The 20,508-nt window shown below is 41.6% G+C and overlaps 1 protein-coding gene across 3 annotated transcripts in view; it reads right to left on the minus strand.

The window, feature by feature from the left end:
• Nucleotides 1–20,508, minus strand: part of LOC132815623 (uncharacterized) — a 62,189-nt gene that overhangs the window by 13,586 nt on the left and 28,095 nt on the right. For all 3 annotated transcript variants that reach the window (XM_060824562.1, XM_060824564.1, XM_060824563.1), the window contains 4 exons: nucleotides 18,321–18,400; nucleotides 13,847–13,947; nucleotides 13,265–13,405; nucleotides 3,501–3,626 (listed from right to left, as the gene is read on the minus strand). In XM_060824562.1, the coding sequence (XP_060680545.1) occupies nucleotides 3,501–3,626; nucleotides 13,265–13,405; nucleotides 13,847–13,947; nucleotides 18,321–18,400 (448 nt within the window). The remainder of the gene's footprint in view (nucleotides 1–3,500; nucleotides 3,627–13,264; nucleotides 13,406–13,846; nucleotides 13,948–18,320; nucleotides 18,401–20,508) is intronic.

Here is a 20,508-nt window from a genome sequence, read left to right on the forward strand (position 1 = left end):
GCTTGGCATATCCCACACTCTGCTGAAAAATGTGTTGCTGGTTAAAGCACAGCAGGTCAGGCAGCATCCAAGGAACAGGAAATTCGACGTTTCGGGCTACAGCCCTTCATCAGGAATGAGACTCTGCCATTACAAATCAACCCTGGTTCAAAGAAGAGTGCATGAGGGCATGCCAGAAACAGCGCAAGTCTTAATTAAAAGTTTATGTCAACCTGGTAACGCTCCAAAGCAGATTACTTCCATGCCAAACAAGATAAGCAGCAAGTAACATATAGTGGTAAGAAATCCAATAATTAACAGATCAGAGTAAGCTTTGCAGTCCTGCCACAGACATGAAGGGCAGCAGACAATCAAACAACTCAGCGGACGAGGCAGGTCCACAAATTTCCTCATCCACAACAATGAGGGAGCCGGGTAAATCCGTGCAAAGATAACGCCAAAGCATCTGCAACAATCGTCAGTCAGACGTCCTAAGTGGATGATCCATTTTGAACTCACCTGGAAGTCTCCAACATCATAGATGACATCCTTCAGCCAACTGGAGTCACTCCACATGATATCCAGAAATGATTGGTGGTACTGAACACTGCAAAGGGAATGGACCCTAACAATATTCCAGCAACAGTACTGACAAACTGCCGTCCGGAACTTGTCATATCCCTAGCTGAGCTGTTACAGTACAGCTACAGCACTGGCATTCACACACCAATGCAAAATATTACCCTGGTATGTCCTCTACACAGAATGGAGGGCAAATCCAACCTGGCCAAGTCTACTCTCAGTCATCAGTAAAGTTATGGAAGGTGTCACTAATATTTCAGTCAAGCAGCACTGCTCAGCGAGGCCCATTTTGGACTTTGCCAGGGCCACTCAGCTTCTGACCTCATTACAGCCTTAGTTCAAACATGGATAAGAGAGCTGAATTCTAGAAGTGGGATGAGTGTGATTACCCCTTGCCACCAAAACTGCATTTGACAGTGTGGTATCAAGATGTCTTAGTAAAACTGGAGTCAAATGGGAATCAGAAGGGAAATTCTCCACTAAATATCTGGCATATCAGGAATTCTGGATTTTGGCAGTCAGTCATCTCCGCTCCATAACTTCTCTGTAGAAGTTCCTCAGGGTACTGTTCTAGACCCAGTCATCTTCAACTGCTTCATCAATGACCTTGATGAGAGACAAAAAACTGCAGATGCTGGAAGAAGAGATACACCCGAAACATCGGCTTCTCCACCTCCTGATGCTGTCTGGATTGCTATGTTCTTCTGGCCTCCTGCCTGTCTGCTCATCAATGACCTTTCCTCCATCACAAGGGAATGCTCGCTGATGATTGCATAAGGTTCAGCACCATGTCCAACTCCTCAGAAACTGAAGAAGTCCATGTCCAAAAGTGACAAGATTTGGACAATATCCAGGCTTGGACTAAAACTGGCAAGTAACATCAAGGCCACACAATACCAAGCAATGACCATTTCTTATTAGAGAAAATCTAATCCCTGCACCATGACATTCATTGGCGTTACATTACTTAATTCTCCATGACCAAAATCTTGAGGATTACAACTGATCAGAAACTGAATTTGATATATATAGTGGCTGAAGGAGCACATAAGAGACTAGGAATCCTGCAGTGAGTAACTCACCTCCTGACTCCCCAAAGACTGTCCACAAGGCACAAGTGAAGAAATGGATAGAATACTCCCCATTTGCTCCAAAAACTTAACAGCCTCAATGACAAAACATCTCATCCACAAACGTTCAGTCACTCCAACACTGACCTCAGCGGCAGTATGGACTGCAGAAAATTCTTCAAAGATAACATTTGCCAAACACAACCATTTCCAGAGGTCAAGGGCAGTGGACACGTGGGAAAACCACACCTGCACATTCCCTCCAAGCTGATCACCGTCTTGACTCGGAAAGTTTTTGTCATTCCTTCAGTGTCACTGGATCAAAATCCTGGAATTCTCTCCCTGACAATGGGAATTGTGGTTTTATCAATAGCACATGGACAACAGTGGTTCAAAAAGGCAGATATTCTTCTCAAGGCTAATTAGGGATGGGAAATAAAATGCAGCCAGCAACATCCATGTACAATGGGTGAACAAAAGAAAAAAGTTGAACAATGCAAGAGAAGCAAAGTGTGTATGAATCCTAAGAACAAGCCACAAACATTTCTTCACTTCTCAACAGTTGGCACCACTGCATCTCAACTGCTGAGCTGTATTCTTACTTGGGCAACAGGTATATGCACCAATTTTTGCAAAGAATATAAGTTTTTATTTGAATATTCCATTTATCTTTATGGTTAAGAAAGGCAACGTTCTGTAAACAAATATAGGCTGCAAAAATATTTGGCTTCACAGTTAATGTTTCATTCTAGTTCATCATGACTGAAAAATCCAGCAAACGTATGCTGAAACTTTGCTTATAGTGGGGAAGAGGTAGTCATGCTGCAGGGAGAAACACAAGTTCAGCACTGCCTCACCCATTATGCAGGCTAAACAACCAAGAGACACAGCAAGCATGGCAGTGTCAGGAGGTGAAGAAGTCAACATGGCTACTACACCTATGTGATGCTCTTCTGCTGCTGTCTTCGAACAAACTCACTACTATAGCCACGCGACCTTCCTCAGCTGCTGTCTTTGCTTCCAGCCTCCTGCTTGTCTGCAGTTTTTTTTTGTCAGCCATTGTGTAAACATCCAAGAACAATCTCCGGAACCCTTCATATGAACTAGAAAGCTACTCACTAAAAACCTAGGAAGTTTATTATTTCCAGCCATGCGTTTATTGATACCATAGCTGATATTATTGTGCTTTGTATATTAATAGCAGCATTATGCTATGTCCCACTTATTGGGGTAGAATTCCCATTGAAGTTTTCAAGATCTCTCGTTGTAATTTTGGCAGAAACCTAAAAAGATCAATTTCACAGAGTTCTTGCTAATCCCCTGCTAATATTATAGCAGAAAATCAGGAAGCACTTTTCAAATTAGGGATTGCCTTTTCAGGACAGAAAGAGGAGAAATAATTTCCCCCTGAGGGCTATGCGACTTTAGAACTCTCTGCCCCTAAAGGAAGTGGAGGTGGAGTCATTGATTATTTTTGAGACAGGTGGATAGGTTCCGATTAGCCAGGAGAATCAAGGGCTATCACAGATAAATGGGAATGTGCAACCCAAAACAAAGATTGATCATGATCTTATTGAAAAGTGAAGCAGAGTAGAAGGGCTGAATGGCCTACTTCTGCTCCTATTTTGCACACTAGTAATGAAAACACGAAGAAATTTTGGATAACTTATATTCAGATGATACAAGAATCAAGAGTCAATTATAAATTGAGGCAACTACATTACGTATTTGATATATCTATAAACCCAAGAGGTTGTCTTTGTGGAGCTGTAGATTAGCTTGGAATATAAAGATGGGATGGAAGATGTACAGTTAAAGTTTAACACTGAGCATTGTCAGTTTGTATAATATACACATAAAGAAATGCACCTTTTGTTTCAGTACTGTCAAATATTCTGTCAGTTTCTTCACAGGGTTTTCGCTCCCAGAGTCTTGATCTCCAAAATTCCACTGCTTAATCCAGATGTAGTCTGACTCAATCAGCTTCTCTGGAAGCTAGAAAAGATCATGTTGCAATTAAATCCTAATGAGTAAATCAGCCCCATTTCATAATGAATCAGACAAAGTCTTAATGAACTATCATACTGCGATAAGAGGGATCATCTAGTGGCAGAAAACTTACATTCATTCTTGCACTGAATCAAAAAAGCTTTCCCTTTCCTTCCTGCTCCATCTTTTTAAAGACTGAAGATCAAGTTAAGTTAGCTTTAAGTATCCATTGAGGACAAATTAAGAAACCATTCATTGCTTTGGTTCAAATGGCAATTTGGCCCAAATCACTGCTCTACAAAAAAAAGTGATGATATCTTTGTGGAGTAATTACAGCATATTGAAAAAGTGCTTTAAGATAGAAAAGCTCACCATATTTACATTTTTCAAAAAAAATTAAACAAATGTCTTAGAGTCGATATCCAGCTCAGAACTGAAGAAAAATCTTATTAGATCCAAAATGTGAACTCTGTTTCGCATCCCATAGATGCTGCTGGGCCTGCTCAGTTTCTCCAGCATTATCTGCTTTTATTCTCTCTGGGTAAAAAAAATGTTTGTCCACTTTGCTTTCTGGTGACCCCAAGTTTTAGTCTCCTATTTAACTGGATCAAAGCTCACGGGCTGAATGGATAGCACTGCTGCCTCCTAGGTTGAATTCCAGCCTCAGGCAAATGTCTGTGTGGAACATACAACAGTACAGCACAGAACAGGCCCTTCAGCCCACGATGTTGTGCTGACCATTGATCCTCATGTATGCACCCTCAAATTTCTGTGACCATATGCATGTCCAGGAGTCTCTTAAATGCCTCCACAACTGCTGCTGGCAACGCATTCCATGCTCTCATAACTGTGTAAAGAACCCGCCTCTGACATCCCCTCTGTACTTTCCTCCAACCAGCTTAAAACTATGATCCCTCGTGTTGGTCAATTCTGCCCTGGGAAATAGTCTCTATCGACTCTATCTATGCCTCTCATTATCTTGTATACCTCAATTAGGCCCCCTCTTCTCCTCCTTTTCTCCAATGAAAAAAGTCCTAGCTCAGTCAACCTCTCCTCATAAGATAAGCCCTCTAGTCCAGGCAGCATCCTGGTAAACCTCCTCTAAACCCTCTCCAAAGCAACCACATCTTTCTGATAATAGGGCAACCAGAACTGGATGCAATATTCCAAGTGCGGTCTAACCAAAGTTTTATAGCGCTGCAACAAGATCTCACAACTCTTAAACTCAACCCCCCTGTTAATGAAAGCCAAAACACCATATGCTTTCTTAACAACCCTGTCCACTTGGGTGAATTTGCACATTCTCCCAGTGTCTGCAGGGGCTTCCTCTGGGTGTTCCGGTTTCCTCCAACACTCCAAAGATGTGCAGTTCAGGTGTTTAGCCATGTTAAATTGCCCATAGTGTTAGGTGCATTAGTCAGATGCACCTGGGTGTATGGGTGGGCTACTCTGAGAGTCGGTGTGGACTTGTTGGGCCGAAGGGCCTGTTTCCACACTGTAGGGAATCTAGAATCTCATAGGTGATTTAGGAACAATGATATAGGGCTTCTCTTGAATAGAGCATTTGTTGATTAAATCAGTCTCAGATTTCCCTTGCTCCACTCCAACTGTTTCTTTCTTTACATTCTTTCAGGGAAGATGGTCTCTTCAACAAATGTACTACTTCCTAAATAATGCACTGTAGCATGATTTGTGCATTAAATGCTTGGATTGAGTCTTGAATTCAGAACTTTAAAGATGCAAAGGCAAGAATGCTATTTACAAATCATAAGTGAGGCAGTTCCCTCCTAATATTATTTTGGTAAACTTTTAAACAAAAAAAAATTAAACTAAGTTTATAGAGGCATCATAATACAATCAAAATTTGACAAGTTTCCACTGAATTTAAATCAAATTGTTGTTTTAGTGATGCCTTTGGGGGTGGAGGGGGGGAGAAAGAGTGGAATAACGTATTCTAGCCTCTGTGGTGTCCAGTAGTCATGTTCTTGTGCTTTTGAACAATTCTATAAAAGAGGTGTAAGCAATTCAGGCCTTCAGTTAAATCATGGTTGATCTTCCATTTCAATTTCATATTCCAGCACTATCCCACATCATTTTGTATTTTTAACACAGAAATTTATCAATTACAGTCTTTGAATTTACTCAATGACTAAATCCCTAAAACTCTAGGGCAGATAATTCCAAACATTCAGCACTCTCTGAAAGAAGACATTTCACATCACTGTCCTATAACTTGTTTTGAGACAGTGTCCACTGGTTCTAGAACCCCATCAGGCAGACATTCTTTCTATATTACCCTGTCAAATATACAAAATTCAAGTACACAGGCCATGTCTACTTAATCTTTCTTCATAGGGCAATCCCTCCATTCCGGAAATTAGTTTGGTGAACCTTCAGTACACTCCCTCGGAGGTAAGATTAGATTACTTACAGTGTGGAAACAGGCCCTTCGGCCCAACAAGTCCACACCGACCCGCTGAAGCGCAACCCACCCATACCCCTACATTTACCCCTTCACCTAACACTACGGGCAATTTTAGCTTGGCCAATTCACCTGACCCGCACATCTTTGGACTGTGGGAGGAAACCGGAGCACCCGGAGGAAACTCACGCAGACACGGGGAGAATGTGTAAACTCCACACAGTCAGTCGCCTGAGGCGGGAACTGAACCCAGGTCTCTGGTGCTGTGAGGCAGCAGTGCTAACCACTGTGCCACCGTGCCGCCCACATATGGCATATTTCAGGCAAGATGACCAAAACTGCGCACACAATTCTCTAGGTGTGCTCTCATCAAGGCTCTTTACATTCACAGTAAAATATCCTTACACCTATACACGTTCTTGAAAAATTTCCGTGCTTACTGCACCAGCATGATATGTAGAGCAATCTATCAGCAAAGTCAGGAGTCTGAAACACAAACCACAGGTGCACTGTAACAGCAGGCATAGTTTGGCAGAGCGAATGCTTATATGCTAGAATTGTGAGCAAAGTTATAGTCAAACAGACAGTAGCAAAGGTACAAAATTGCCTTGGTAATAGTAAACAGAGAATAATGGTTAATAGATACTGTTTTCAGGCTGGAAGAAAGTTTATAATGGAGTTCCCCACTATCAATTTTGGAATCCTTGCTTCTCCCATTACCGAGGAACCTCGATTATCCGAAGGACATGGGCGGGAAGTATTTCACTCTGTTAATCAAATTCTGGATAATTGAATGCCAGATAACAGTTTTGCCAAACCTTGCGATCTTGCTGGATAATCGAGGTTCCTCTGTATATAATAATGATCTAAATTTTGACACAGAGTGGGAACTACAAAGTTTGGAGATGATACAAACCTTGGAAGCACTCCGAACTGAGAGAAGGGACTGCGAGGTTCTGGAGTAGTTTGACATATGGAGTGAGGTGGCATTGAAGGTTTTGGTGGGCTTAAGAATGGCCAAATTACCAGGCCTGGATGAGTTACAACTCAGACTGTTGTAGGAGACGATGGAGGAAATTACAGGGACTCTGTACAAAAATATTAATTCCTGTCTGACCACAGGAGAGGTGCCAGAAGACTGGCAGATAGTTAATGTGGTTGCACTTTTTAAGAAGGGTGTTGGAGATAAATCAGGGAATTCTAGACCAGTGAGTCTCACTTCTGGTGATAGGGAAACTATTGAAGGAAACTCTGAAGGAAATAATTAATTTCCACTTTGATTTCCATGAAAGGTTTAGTCAAAGGATAGTCAGCATGGCTTTGTCAGAGAGAGCTCATACCTAAAAGGTTTGAGTGAAGTTTTCAGAGGGGACTAAGCATTTGGCTGAGGGTAGGGCAGCTGATGTAGTTTTTTCTGGATTTCAGCAAAGCCTTTGATAAGGTTGCCACATGGCAAACCAATAAAGAAAGTAAATACACCCAAGATCCAGGGTAACTTGTCAAGTTGGATCCAAAATGGGCTTGGTGGAGGAGGCAGAGCTGACAGAAGATTGTTTGTGAGATTGGAGGCCAGTGTCCATTGGCAAACCATATGGATCAGTACTGGATCCTTTATTGTTTGCAACATGCATCATGATCATGAAGAAAATAAGGGGAAGCATGATAAACAAGTTTGCAGATGGCACAAAGTTTGACAGTGAAGAGGAAGGAGGTCTTAGATTATAGGAGGAAATAGACAGATTGGTCAATTGCACAGATTGATGGCAGATGGAATTTACTCCTGAAAAGTGTGAGGTGATGCACTTTGGAAGAAGTAACAAACCAAGGGAGTACTCAATATATAGGACACTGGGGAAACTCAAGAGGAATCTTTAGGTGCTTGTCCAAAGACCCCAAAGGCAGCATAGGTTAAATGGAGTAATTAAAGCAGCCTATGGGATACTTGCCTTGAGCAGTCATGATTTCGATTATAAGAACAGGGAAGTGATGTCGGACCAAAAATAAAAGACTGCAGATGTGGGAAACGTAAAACAAAAATGGAAAATACTGGAGAAACTCAACAGGACTGGCAGTATCTGTTGAGACAGAAAGAAATTTTGATTCCATTGATGCTTCATCAGAACTGATTGTGTTGAAGTTGTAAAGGACTTTGTTTACACCATACCTGGAGTATTGTGTGCAATTCTGGTCAGTGCACTGAAGGATGAGGTTACACTGGACTGGGTGCAGAGGAGATTTGCAATGATGTTGCTTAAGATAGAGAGTTTAGCTATGAAGAGAGACTGGATAAACTCAGTTTGCTTTCTTTAGAGCAAAGAAGGATGAGATGGGACCAAATTGAGGTGTATAAGATTATGAATGGCATGGGACAGGGTGAGCAGTTATTCCCCTTAGGTGAAGGGTCAATACCAAGCAGGCAACATTTTTAAAATGAAAGGCAGGAGGTTGGAGGGGATTTGAGCAAAGACTTTTTCACACAGAGTGGTGGGAATCTGGAATGTACGGTCTTGCACAGTAGTTGAAGCAGGAAACATTAATCATGGGTGAGCAGTTGAAATATGTTAACTTTCAATGCTACTGACTAAGTGCTGGATGAGTGCAATGTGGATTTAGGATAGTTTTCTTGTTGTGGATGCAATGGGCAAAGGGCCTTTTCTGTACTGTATGATTCTATGACAGTATATAACTTCAAAAAGGACATGGACAGGGTGGTGTAACAAGCAACAAGGTGGCAGATGGGGTTGAGTACAGAGAAATGTAAGGTGACACACTTTGGTAGGAAGAACATTGAAAGTCAATGTAAAACAGGGGGTGATGAAGCAGAGGGCTTGGATGCATATATACACAGATCACCGAAGGTCGTGAGACAGATGGAAAGAGCAGTTAATAAAGCAGTGTCTAGGTCCTTTTTTAATAGGGGGGGTCATGCAGAAACAAAGAGACCTGGGTCTATAGGTAAGCATGTCAATAAAGGTAGGGTAGGTGCAAAGAGGTGTTAATGAAGCATACAGCTTCCTGGACATAGAGATCAAGACAAAGGAAAATATGCTGAACTTGTACAAGTTACTAGTTAAACTTCAGCTTGAGTAGTGTGCTACTGAGTGTGAGGTTTCTTTTGGAAGGTTGCGAATGCATTGAAGAAGTGAAGTTTACCATCTCTGGAACCAGTCAGAAAGATACATTATAGCAGTTGGGACTACTCTCCTCAAAGAGATGATTAAAAGCAGATTTGATAGAAATTTTCAAAAGTATGAGTGGGAACATTACCACTTTTAAAGGGATTAAAGGATTGAAGTGATTTGCAAAACAAGCAAATACAAGGTTTAAAAAAAAACCCTTTTCCTGGGAGGTTCAAGCCTGGAAAGCATCATGGTGGACAGCAATTCAAGTGAGTCATCCAGAAGGATTTTAGGTGACTATTTGAATACAAATAATGTGCAAAGGCACAGGGAAAAGTCAGGAGATAGGCACTAAAGTCATAAAGGTCATTTGGAGAGCCAGGGCACAAACAATGGACCAAATGTCCTCCTGCACATTAACAATTTTGTGATGCTATGATTTAGCCAGCTAAAACCATGCAAAATACAGATGAACAGATTATTATAAAGTTTTCACTGTCCATTCTATTAGAATCATCCTACTAGTTAATCTAGTAAATCAGTGCCCTATCTGTAGTGGGGCTAAAACTCCCGATGAGTTGAGAATGCTGCCACTCTGATTATAATTCTGCTCTGATCTCTCAGCTATTATGAGCTCCGTTATTAAAATAGATCCAACAAAACAAAACCGAATGCCGCCTTGCAACAATAGATTTCAGTGTATGGGGAGAAAGTGAGGACTGCAGATGCTGGAGATCAGTCAAGAGGGTGGTGGTGGAAAAGCACAACAGGTCAGGCTAAAATTTGAATTTAGGCTGTTGTCAGAAACAACAAGTATCAGTAGATTTTTATTAATTACAAAATGACTTTTCAATTTAAAATAACACAACAAAATGGCTGCAAGTAATGATTTGACTGTGTGAACTTGAACTGATGTTTTGCCAAGTTGGTTGTATTTAGAAATAAGACCATAAGACATAGAAGTGGAAGTAAGGCCATTCAGCCCATCGAGTCCACTCCGCCATTCAATCATGGCTGATGGGCATTTCAATTTCACTTATCCGCATTCTCCCCGTAACCCTTAATTCCTTGTGACATCAAGAATTTGTCAATCTCTGCCTTGAAGACATTTAGCGTCCCGGTCTCCACTGCACTCGGCGGCAATGAATTCCACAGGCCCACCACTCGCTGGCTGAAGAAATGTCTCCGCACTTCTGTTCTGAATTTACCCCCTCTAATTCTAAGGCTGTATCTACGGGTCCTACTCTCCTCGCCTAACGGAAACAATTTCCTAGCGTCCACCCTTTCCAAGCAATGTATTATCTTGTAAGTTTCTATTAGATCTCCCCTTAATCTTCTCAACTCCAATGAATACAATCCCAGGATCCTCAGCTGTTCCTCGTTACCGTTCCAGGGATCATCCGTGTGAATCTCCACTGGACATGTTCCAGTGCCAGTATGTTCTTCCTGAGGTGTGGGGACCAAAACTGGACACAGTACTCCAAATGGGGCCTAACCAGAGCTTTATAAAAGTCTCAGTAGCACAACGGTGCTTTTATATTCCAACCCTCTTGAGATAAATGACAACATTGCATTCGCTTTCTTAATCACGGACTCAACCTGCACGTTTACCTTTAGAGAATCCTCGACTAGCACTCCCAGATCCCTTTTTACTTTGGCTTTACGAATTTTCTCACCGTTTAGAAAGTAGTCCATGCTTTTATTCTTTTTGCCAAAGTGCAAGACCTCACATTTGCTCACATTGAATTCCATCAGCCATTTCCTGGACCACTCTCCCAAACTGTCTAGATCCTTCTGCAGCCTCCCCACTTCCTCAGTACTACCTGCCTGTCCACCTAACTTCGTATCATCGGCAAACTTCGCTAGAATGCCCCCAGTCCCTTCATCCAGATCATTAATATATAACGTGAATAGCTGCGGCCCCAACAGTGAACTCTGCAGGACACCGCTTGTCACTGGCTGCCATTCCGAAAAAGAACCTTTAATCCCAACTCTCTGCCTTCTGTCAGACAGCCAATTCTCAATCCATACCAGTAGCTCACCTCGAACACCATGGGCCCTCACCTTGCTCAGCAGCCTCCCGTGTGGCACCTTATCAAAGGCCTTTTGGAAGTCTAGATAGACCACATCCACTGTGTTTCCCAGATCTAACCTACTTGTCACCTCTTCAAACAATTCCAACAGGTTTGTCAGGCACGACCTCCCCTTACTAAATCCATGTTGACTTGTTCTAATCCGACTCTGCTTTTCCAAGAATTTAGAAACTCAACCTTAATGATGGATTCTAGAATTTTACCAACAACCGAGGTTAAGCTAATTGGCCTGTAATTTTCCATATGAGAGAACAATGGATTTTTCATAATATGAATCATAAGACTGTGATTTGGTATTCAAACTAACCTTGACCTGCTTGCATGGGATGGTGCTCTACATAAATCAAGAACCCTTTCCCGGGGAACATCACTGGATTAACCTGCTGTAAATCATGTCACCTTATTGTATGTGATTGGTCTTTTCTTGTAATTAAGGCTGTACTATCTCTAAAACATATAATGAGTAAATTTTGAATGCAATTGCGCCATTTCTCCACAGAACACAGAAGCTTTTAACCTCCGTGTTGCTGGACAAACCTGCGCCAGGCTGCCTTATTTTATTAAACTGGTAACTTTGCTTTAAACAGACCTTACTCCTAATGATTCTTTTGACCGATCTCAAACCAAGAGGCCCCTTTGGAGGGGTCTAGATCTTCAAGCCAACATCCGAGAAGCAGGAAAATCGTCATTTCAGGCATAAGCCCTTCATCAGGAATGAGGTTGGTGGGCTGGGGGTGCTGAGAGATAAATGGGAGGGGAGGGGAAGGGAGAAAGGTAGCTGGGAATGTGATAGGTGGATGAAGGTGCAGGTCGAAGTGATAGGTTGGAGGGGAGGGTGGAGTGGATGAGTGGGAAGGAAGGAAGATGGACAGGTAGGACCGGTCAAGGGGGTGCTGCTGAGTTGAAAGCTTGGGGCTGAGATAGGGCCAGTTTGGAGGCTTGGAACTAGGATAATCTCTTACCCTTACCACCCAATGCCTGGGAGATCCTCCATCGCCCAACCCTTACCACCTGACGCCTGGAGGAAGAACACCTTATTTTCCACCTTGGGAAGCAACTACACAGGACCAATGTGTTTTTCACCAGTTTCCTCTTCCCCCTTCCCCCACATTATCCCAGTCCCAACCCTCCAACTCGGCACTGCCTTCCTGACCTGTCCATCTTCCATGCCACCTATCTGCTCCACCCTCCTCTCCGACCCATCACCTCTCCCCACCACCTTCATCTACCTATCACATTCCCAGCTACCATCCCCCCCCAGCCTCACATCGCTCCCATTTCTCTCTCAGCCCCCCGGCCCACAAGCCTCATTCCTGAGGAAGGGCTTATGCCCGAAACCTCTAATCTCCTGTTCCTCTGATGCTGTCTGACCTGCTGTACTTGTCCAGCATTATCCACACTCTCGACGTCAGTTTACAGGGATGAAGTAACCTGAAGCAGATTCAAAATATTTCAGGTCTGGATCAAACCAGACCCGTACACACCACTCAGTCTGCTTTTTTTCCATTTCTGGACTGGCCCATTACTAGTTCCTCAAAATGTAGACAAAGAAATCTAGGATGCCTGGGAATGCTTCTCAACATGGGTGATTTTCCCTGAATAAACTGGAGGTTTCTAAACAGGGCTCCTTAGAAACTGACAGATGGTAATTCTAATTCCAAAAATCCTACTGCAGTTTTTTTTCCATTACATGCCTACTTGGATTTATGATAAAAATAGTCCTAGTAATCTCAGATATAATTAAAAGTAGAAAATATTAGAAATACTCATCAGGTCTGGCTGCATCTATGGAAAGATGAACAGAGTTAATGTTTCAGGTAGTAACCTTTAATCACAAGTTCTAAATCTATTGCCAACTCCTGCCTCAACACCACCACAATAACCTACAAACATATCGTTTTATATGATCTCATGTATGTGTAGAAAGACAGAATTAAAAAAAAGATACTGCCCAATCTTAATACAAGATACAAACATTAAGGTCAAAAAATAAATAATGCATAAAGGTACCTGGATGAGGTCATCTTGTTGCAGGCAGGGAAGAAGTTTAACATTACTCAATACTTGAAACAATGTAGCTCTTAAAGCACAATAATTATCACCTCGTACTCTTCTTACAGAGCTGAAAGTTTGACATACAGCTTCATACGCCTGTTTAAAAAAAAAGCTATGTATAGCATTTTCAAATGGTTCATCACAGCAGTCCAAAGGAATATTCCACATTTACATCACTTATTTTCCAGTTTTGAAAAGCGATTTCACACTGGAAGAGAGATTACTCAAGAGTTGATTATTCAGACAGTATGCAACGTTGCAAAGTTACTGGCTGATGGCAAGGACACGCGTTATAAGAATTCCAAGAACTAAAAAAAAGTTCATTTTCGTAGCATCTTATGTAAAAATATCAGAGGTCTTTCCACATTTACCACAATTACTTTCAATTTCAATCTGAAATTATCAGTTCAATTTGCAGAAAAACTCAAGTTTTTTATTTCATACACAGACCTCTGTTCAAATTAAAATGCAGGAACAAGTGAACAAAAATTGTATCTAATTTAAGAACAAAATTGAAAGCTCCAAACAGTTGTCTACCTCTTTCATTAGTTGTGCTTTTGCTGTGTTTCCCTTCCATTCCCTGGCACAATATTCCAGAACATCTACACCAGGTTCAACAGTGGACCTTTCTGTTGCAGCTACATCAGGAAATTTAAACCAAATAAAACCAAAGTCAATTTTCTTATTTTGCAAAATACATGAACCATTACAACCAGCATGAGTATATCAAGATACAACATTAGATAAATAGTGCAAGCCCTCCCTCAGGATTTAATATTTACTCTCTGCTGACACTTCAATGCATTTGCAAATTCTTTGTACAGATGCTCGATTTTAGCTGATCTCTTAAACTGCATCACTAAATGCCTGTTGAGGAGTACAAGAACTGTGTAGCTGGAGGGTCCTCACCATTCACCAACATCAATGGGTTATCTCAATGTCATACACAGATTTGTTACTGTATGCAATTCAGTGGCTATGCTTCAGGTCCAATTAATTTATTTTAATTATTTTGGAAAATTCCAAAGGCTTGAAAGGCACAATATATTGAAACAGTTTTCATTTGCCTTTAGCCATCTAACTGGAATCTTATCCAATCAAAATATGTAACTTGTGCAAGTGGAAGGGCCTCTGTTGAGAGGAATTATTTCTAGTTAATCATAACATCTGAAGCAATAAAAACAAAATACTACAGTTGCTGGAAATCTGAAAAACAGATTGTGAAAGAAATGCAAGAGGTCAGCCATCATCTGTGCAGAATCCAAATTCTGAGTTCTGAGTAGTCATCACACTAGACTCAAAACATTAACTTGCTTCTCTCTCCAACGTTGCTGCCAGACTTGTTGAGTTTCTCAAACCATTCTAGTTTGTTTCAGTAAACATTTTCCTTCAATGGAAATCTAACCTTGCACGGCCAAAAAAATGAATCAAATCTCAAGGGCACCATCATCATAGATTCCAGTGTCCAGCCAATTCTTGCAGATGCTGAGCAAACTAAAATACCTCAATTTGAGGGACTATGAAGACGATGGTGAGAAGGTGACCGAGACCTACAGTACTCAGTGGAAATTAGAAGTTATCAACAGCAGGAGCTTTGACTGTGAAATTGGGCACAAGAAGCCAAGCTCAATGGTAGTGGAAACATTCACAGCTGTGGCTTCAGATGTCAACGTGGGCATTTTTCACTTTTCTAAAGGTAAGCAGGTTGAATACTAACAAGGTATTTTAATCCATGACTGATGAAGAAAACATTGCAAAACTGGTTCAAGAGGGACAGGGCAGTTGGCTGGTTTGCGATGCAGAGTGATGCCGTAGTGTGGGTTAAATTTCCGAATGAGCTGAAGTTATCAAGAAGGACTCTCCTTCTCAACCTCGCTCCTAATCGGAGGTGTGGCGACCCTCAGGTTAAACCATCAACTGTCGCCTCTCTTCAATGAGAGCAGCAACTCCATGGCCCTCTGGGAGCGTGCCAACTTTAACCTCATCTTGCACTCGCTAAAAGTAAATCACCTCTGTGATTTGCGTTGAAAAGGATTTCATTACATATTTGCTCACCTTAATGTATAACCACTCTCTGAAAGGCAGTGTAAAGATCTTTTACGTGTTTACTTCCAGTTACATGCACTTCCAATCTTGACTGCAGTTACACCATGGGATCTTGTGCGCAAATTGATCTCTATATTTCCATAATGATTATATTTTAAAAGATATTTCCATTATCTGTGATGAAGGATGTCATAACGCTGTGTAAAGCACTATAGAAATGTAATTGTTTTATTTTAAATGAAAGGCCACAGATTAAAGAGGAACTACAGGGGAGACGGGAAATACTTCGCCACAACAAGTGTTGAGGTCTGGGATGTGCTGCATGAAAGGGCGACACAGAGGAACTTTCAACTGAGAATTGGAGAAATAATTGGAAAGGGAGTACTTGCAGAATCTATAGGAAAAGTGATACCAATTAGATCACGTAAGAGCTTAAGACCATGTTAAATACAAACAGAAGTATGTCAGTCAGACCCTTCAGCCTGCCACACAATTCAATAGGATTACGGCCAATGGCATTCCTCATGACAATTTTCCTGCCCATTTCACAGACTCCATGTATAGGCATGGGCTGAATGGCATCCTGTGCTGTTTCACCTCAGTATTAGAGAATGATACTGTGGCAGTATAAGTTACAAGCTGAGTCAAAGAATCCAAAGCTAAGAGGTGCGTGCTTCTTCCAGCATCTGGAATGTTTTCTTCTTCTGGGAAAATCAATCCCAGGCCATCGTTTCATAAGGAATCTGGTGTACAAGATGGGGTTGAGGAGGGATTATTCTCTAAGCGAAAGTAATGGCTTACAAAATCATGAGGGGCATTGATAAACGATTAACAAGAATCTTTTCCCTAGGATGGGAGAGATCAAAAGCGGCATAATTTTAAGATCAGAGGAGAGAGTTTTAGAAAAAGACATGACAGGCAACCATTTTACACAGAGTGATTCGTGTGAGGAATTAACTGCCAGAGGAAGTGGGCAGATGTATGTACAGTTACAACATTGAAAAGAAGTTAGGACAATTATATGAATAGGAAAGGTTTGGAGGAATATGGGCCAAATACAGCCCAGTGGGACTAGCTTAATTTGGGAACATGGTCAATGTGGACTAGTTGGACTGAAAGATCTGTTTCCATGCTATGTGACTCTGATTCTAGCTATGAAGCAAAATGCACTGGGAACAAAGAGGACTGTAGGCCCTTGTAATATCTACACAGCACTGCTGAAGGTCTAAGCATCAGAACTAGAAGCTTCCTCTAGCCACGTTATTATACTTTATTGCATTATTTACAGAAATTATGAAAATGGCTTAGGTGTGTTCTATTCACAAATAAAATAAATCTACCCTGATCAGTTACCACTTTAGTAATCTCTGCCCGTTTATCAGCAAATTTATTTAATGAATGCTAATGCAAAAATAATTTGTTGGCTGATACTCCATTCAGACTATGCTTGACCATTTAGTTCCACATCTCATTCCAATCGTGATCAATCGAAGTACATACAAGAGTTGAATAGCAAAAAGGAGGAAGATTAACTTCTCTTGACATCAAAGCAGAATTTAACTGATTATGTCATCAAGGGGTCCTAGCAAAAGCGAGTTAATTAACATCAGAAAATTAACAATTTTCCAGCAACCAGAGGTAGCTGATATATGAATCAAACTAATATTCATTCATTTGTGTGCAACGGCAACCACATTAAAAGACCCAATTCAGATATTTTAATACTTTTTTGATGAAAGATTTCTCAACCTAGAGGGTGGTGGGGGTCTGGAAAGAACTGCTTGGGAGGGTAGTTCAGTACAACCTTTTAAAAAAAAATACTTAGATGAGCACTTGAAATGTCATAACATTCAAGGCTTTGGGCCTAGTGGCTAGAAAGAATGAACGGGGGTAGATTTTGTAGTTTTGAAGCATAAATAGGATAGGCCAAAAGACTATTTCACTTCTGTATGATTCTATGATTTGAATTGTTACAGAGACCTTGGAGTGCAGGTTCATAGCTCATTGGAAGTGGAGTCGCAGGTAGGTAGAATAGTGACGGTGGCATTTGATATGCTTTCTTTTATTGGTCAGAGTATTGATTACAGGAGTTGGGAGGTCATGTTGCAGCTATGCAGGACATTGGTTAGGCCACTGTTGAAATATTGCGTGCAATTCTGGCCTCCTTCCTATTGGAATGATGTTGTGAAACTTGAAAGGGTTCAGAAAAGATTTACAAGGATGTTGCCAGGGTTGGAGGATTTGAGCTACAGGGAGAGGCTGCTTTCCCCGGAGTGTTGGAAGCTGAGGAGTGACCTTATAGAGGTTTACAAAATTATGAGGGGCATGGATAGGACAAATAGACAAAGTCTTTTCCCTGGGATGGGGGAGTCCAGAACTAGAGGGCATAGGTTTAGGGTAAGAGGGGACTGATATAAAAGAGACCTAAGGGACAACTTTCCACACAGAGGGTGGTACGTGTATGGAATGAGCTGCCAGAGGAAGTGGTGGAGGCTAGTACAATTGCAACATTTAAAAGGCATTTGGATGGGTATATGAATAGGAAGGGTTTGGAGGGATATGGGCCGGGTGCTGGCAGGTGGGTCTAGATTGGGTTGGGATATCTGGTCGGCGTGGACAAGTTGGACCGATGGGTCTGTTTCCATGCTGCACATCTATGACTCTATGATATCAGTCAAGAAAATCATTATAGCAGAGTACCAAATTAACAAATAACTATACTTTGTTAAAAACTGTTAAGCACCAAACTTCATGTGGCTCCAGTAGCTGATTATCTGACCATCTCATGGCCATCTAATCTATGTAACTGCAACATTCTTGCCTTTTTGACAGCAGTTTTACTTCACTAAGCAGCATAAATCTTGGCCAAAGTGATGATGCTGCATCCCTGCTGACTTAATTGGTGCAAAGAGGAGAATGTCAACAGCAAAAAAAGGTCTATTTGTGAAGACAGAAACAAGATTACCTGCTGGTTGGCTTTCAGAGATCAATCTTTGATTTTTTTCCTTTTCTATCTCAGCTTCGTCCCGGTACAAGTCTTCCTCCCTTCAAGAAAAGAGAGAAAATAATTTCTGCTGCACAATTTATTTTCATCAATATAGTTTAATTACTCTGTTCATGTATTTTTAGTGAGAGAATCACTTAAAAAATAATACATTTTGTCCAGGTGTTTCTTAAATCTTGCACTCACCTGAACACCTGACAAGAAAAACCAATGTAAAGGGAAAAGAAAAACATTTGTCCTTTACGAGAGTAGACGACTGACTTATTGGCATGTGTACTGATTGGTACAGATATTGCCATAGAAAATGCACCAGCTACGTGATGGAATAAAATTAATTGTTGAGCTTTAATGTTGCCTCCTCTCTCCCAATTCTAACATTGTATGTGGTATACAACATGAATAAGCAAATCAGCAGTGGGTTTTTTTCAAACTGATAATTGTACGGAAAATTCATGATGGCTCAGTAGTTAGCACTGTTGCCTCAGTGCCAGGGACCCAGGTTTGAATCCACCCTCAGGCAGCTGCCTGTGTGGAGTTTGAACATTCTTCCAGTGTCTGTGTGGGATTCCTCCAGGTGCTCCGGTTTCCTCCCACAGTCCAAAGTTGTGCAGGTTAGGTGGATCGGCCATGCTAAATTGCCCAAAGTGTCCAGGGATGTATAGGTCAGGGTAGGGGGTGGGTTTTTAACGGATGCTCTTCTGGGTGTCAGTGCAGACTTAGTGAGCTGAATGGCCTGCTTCTGCACTGTAGCGATTCTATTCAAAAAATGCAAAAATGTAATGCAGCCTTTATTAGGTTGTTATGCAAATAAAAGTGACAGCTTTAACACTTATCTGCAGTGGTGTTCATCAGCTATTGTTACAATTACACTGTATCCCGGGACGATTCTGTTGAACTGTGTTTAAAGTCAGTGCCTTGAATCCCATTTCTCATCGCCGATAGAAGGACTGCCCGTGGCACATTCACTATTAATACAAACTGGTTAAACTAACTCCGTGTTTTTGATTAATTGAAATGCCATCACCAGTGATCTCTAAATGCAGCAAGACATTATTGGCATCATGGTAACCTACAAACCTACCAATCCACTTAAACAGCAGCTAATGAACTTAAAAGACCCTATACAAACAACAAGCAAAACTAAGTTTTTCTACAAAATACCTTACAAGGACTGTAACAAGCACTACATTGGACAAATAGACAAAACTAGCCACCAGGATACACGACCCACTCTCACTAGTATCCTTACATACACACAACGGAGGACACCACTTTGACTGGGACAACACATCCACCCCAGGATCAGCCCAACAGAGACATGCACGAGAACTCCTTGAACCGTGGCATTCCAACCGGAGTTCTATCAATAAACACATCGATTTGGACTCCATCTATTAATCCTCTGAGAAAAAGAACTGAAAATATCACCCACCCAAAGAAACCTAAACACAAATCAAAAGTGGGACGTACCACAAGCACTTCACCAGAGACTCACTGATGTTACCTTTCAGCTCAGCAACCAAACTTGCATGCAAAGACTATCTAAGGCCTTAGTGGAGCAGGTCAACAACCTCGAAAATTGAGGCCATCAGAAGAACATCTGCCTGATCGGGCTGCTGGAATGGGAGGAAGGAGGCCAGCTAGTCAGCTTTACAGAGCAATGGCTTCCGCAGTTCTTGGGGCTGGAGGGTGAGGCAGGCTAGGTGCGTGTTGAGCAGGCCCACTGGGTCGCAGTGCACAGGCCCAGCATCCCGCCTGGTCCTAGTGCGATTCCACGATAGAGATCGGAAAATGGTGTTGGAAGCTTCCGGAGCACTGGGGAAGGATCCACAGGCTCTGATATACAAGGCATCAAAAATTATGTTTTTCCAGGACTTTTCTGCGGTTGTGGTTGCAAGAGGAAGGCCTTTGATGAGGTAAAGAAGAGGCTGATAGAGACTTGAATATTCAGTACTCTGTAAGGTACCTGGCTGTGTTACATTTCAGCCATGGAGGGTCTGTGTATAATTTTGACTCATCAGAAAAGGCAAAGGACTTCCTGGACAATTCAAAATAGACTGGCTGGTTCAAGTAATATGGACAATGGTGTTTTTTGCTTTCCCCATGGCTTATCTTGTTTATCTAGCTGTTCTCTTTTAATATGTAGGGG

Source organism: Hemiscyllium ocellatum, chromosome 5 (assembly GCF_020745735.1).
Source record: "Hemiscyllium ocellatum isolate sHemOce1 chromosome 5, sHemOce1.pat.X.cur, whole genome shotgun sequence".
In the NCBI taxonomy this organism is placed as follows: Eukaryota; Metazoa; Chordata; class Chondrichthyes; order Orectolobiformes; family Hemiscylliidae; genus Hemiscyllium; species Hemiscyllium ocellatum.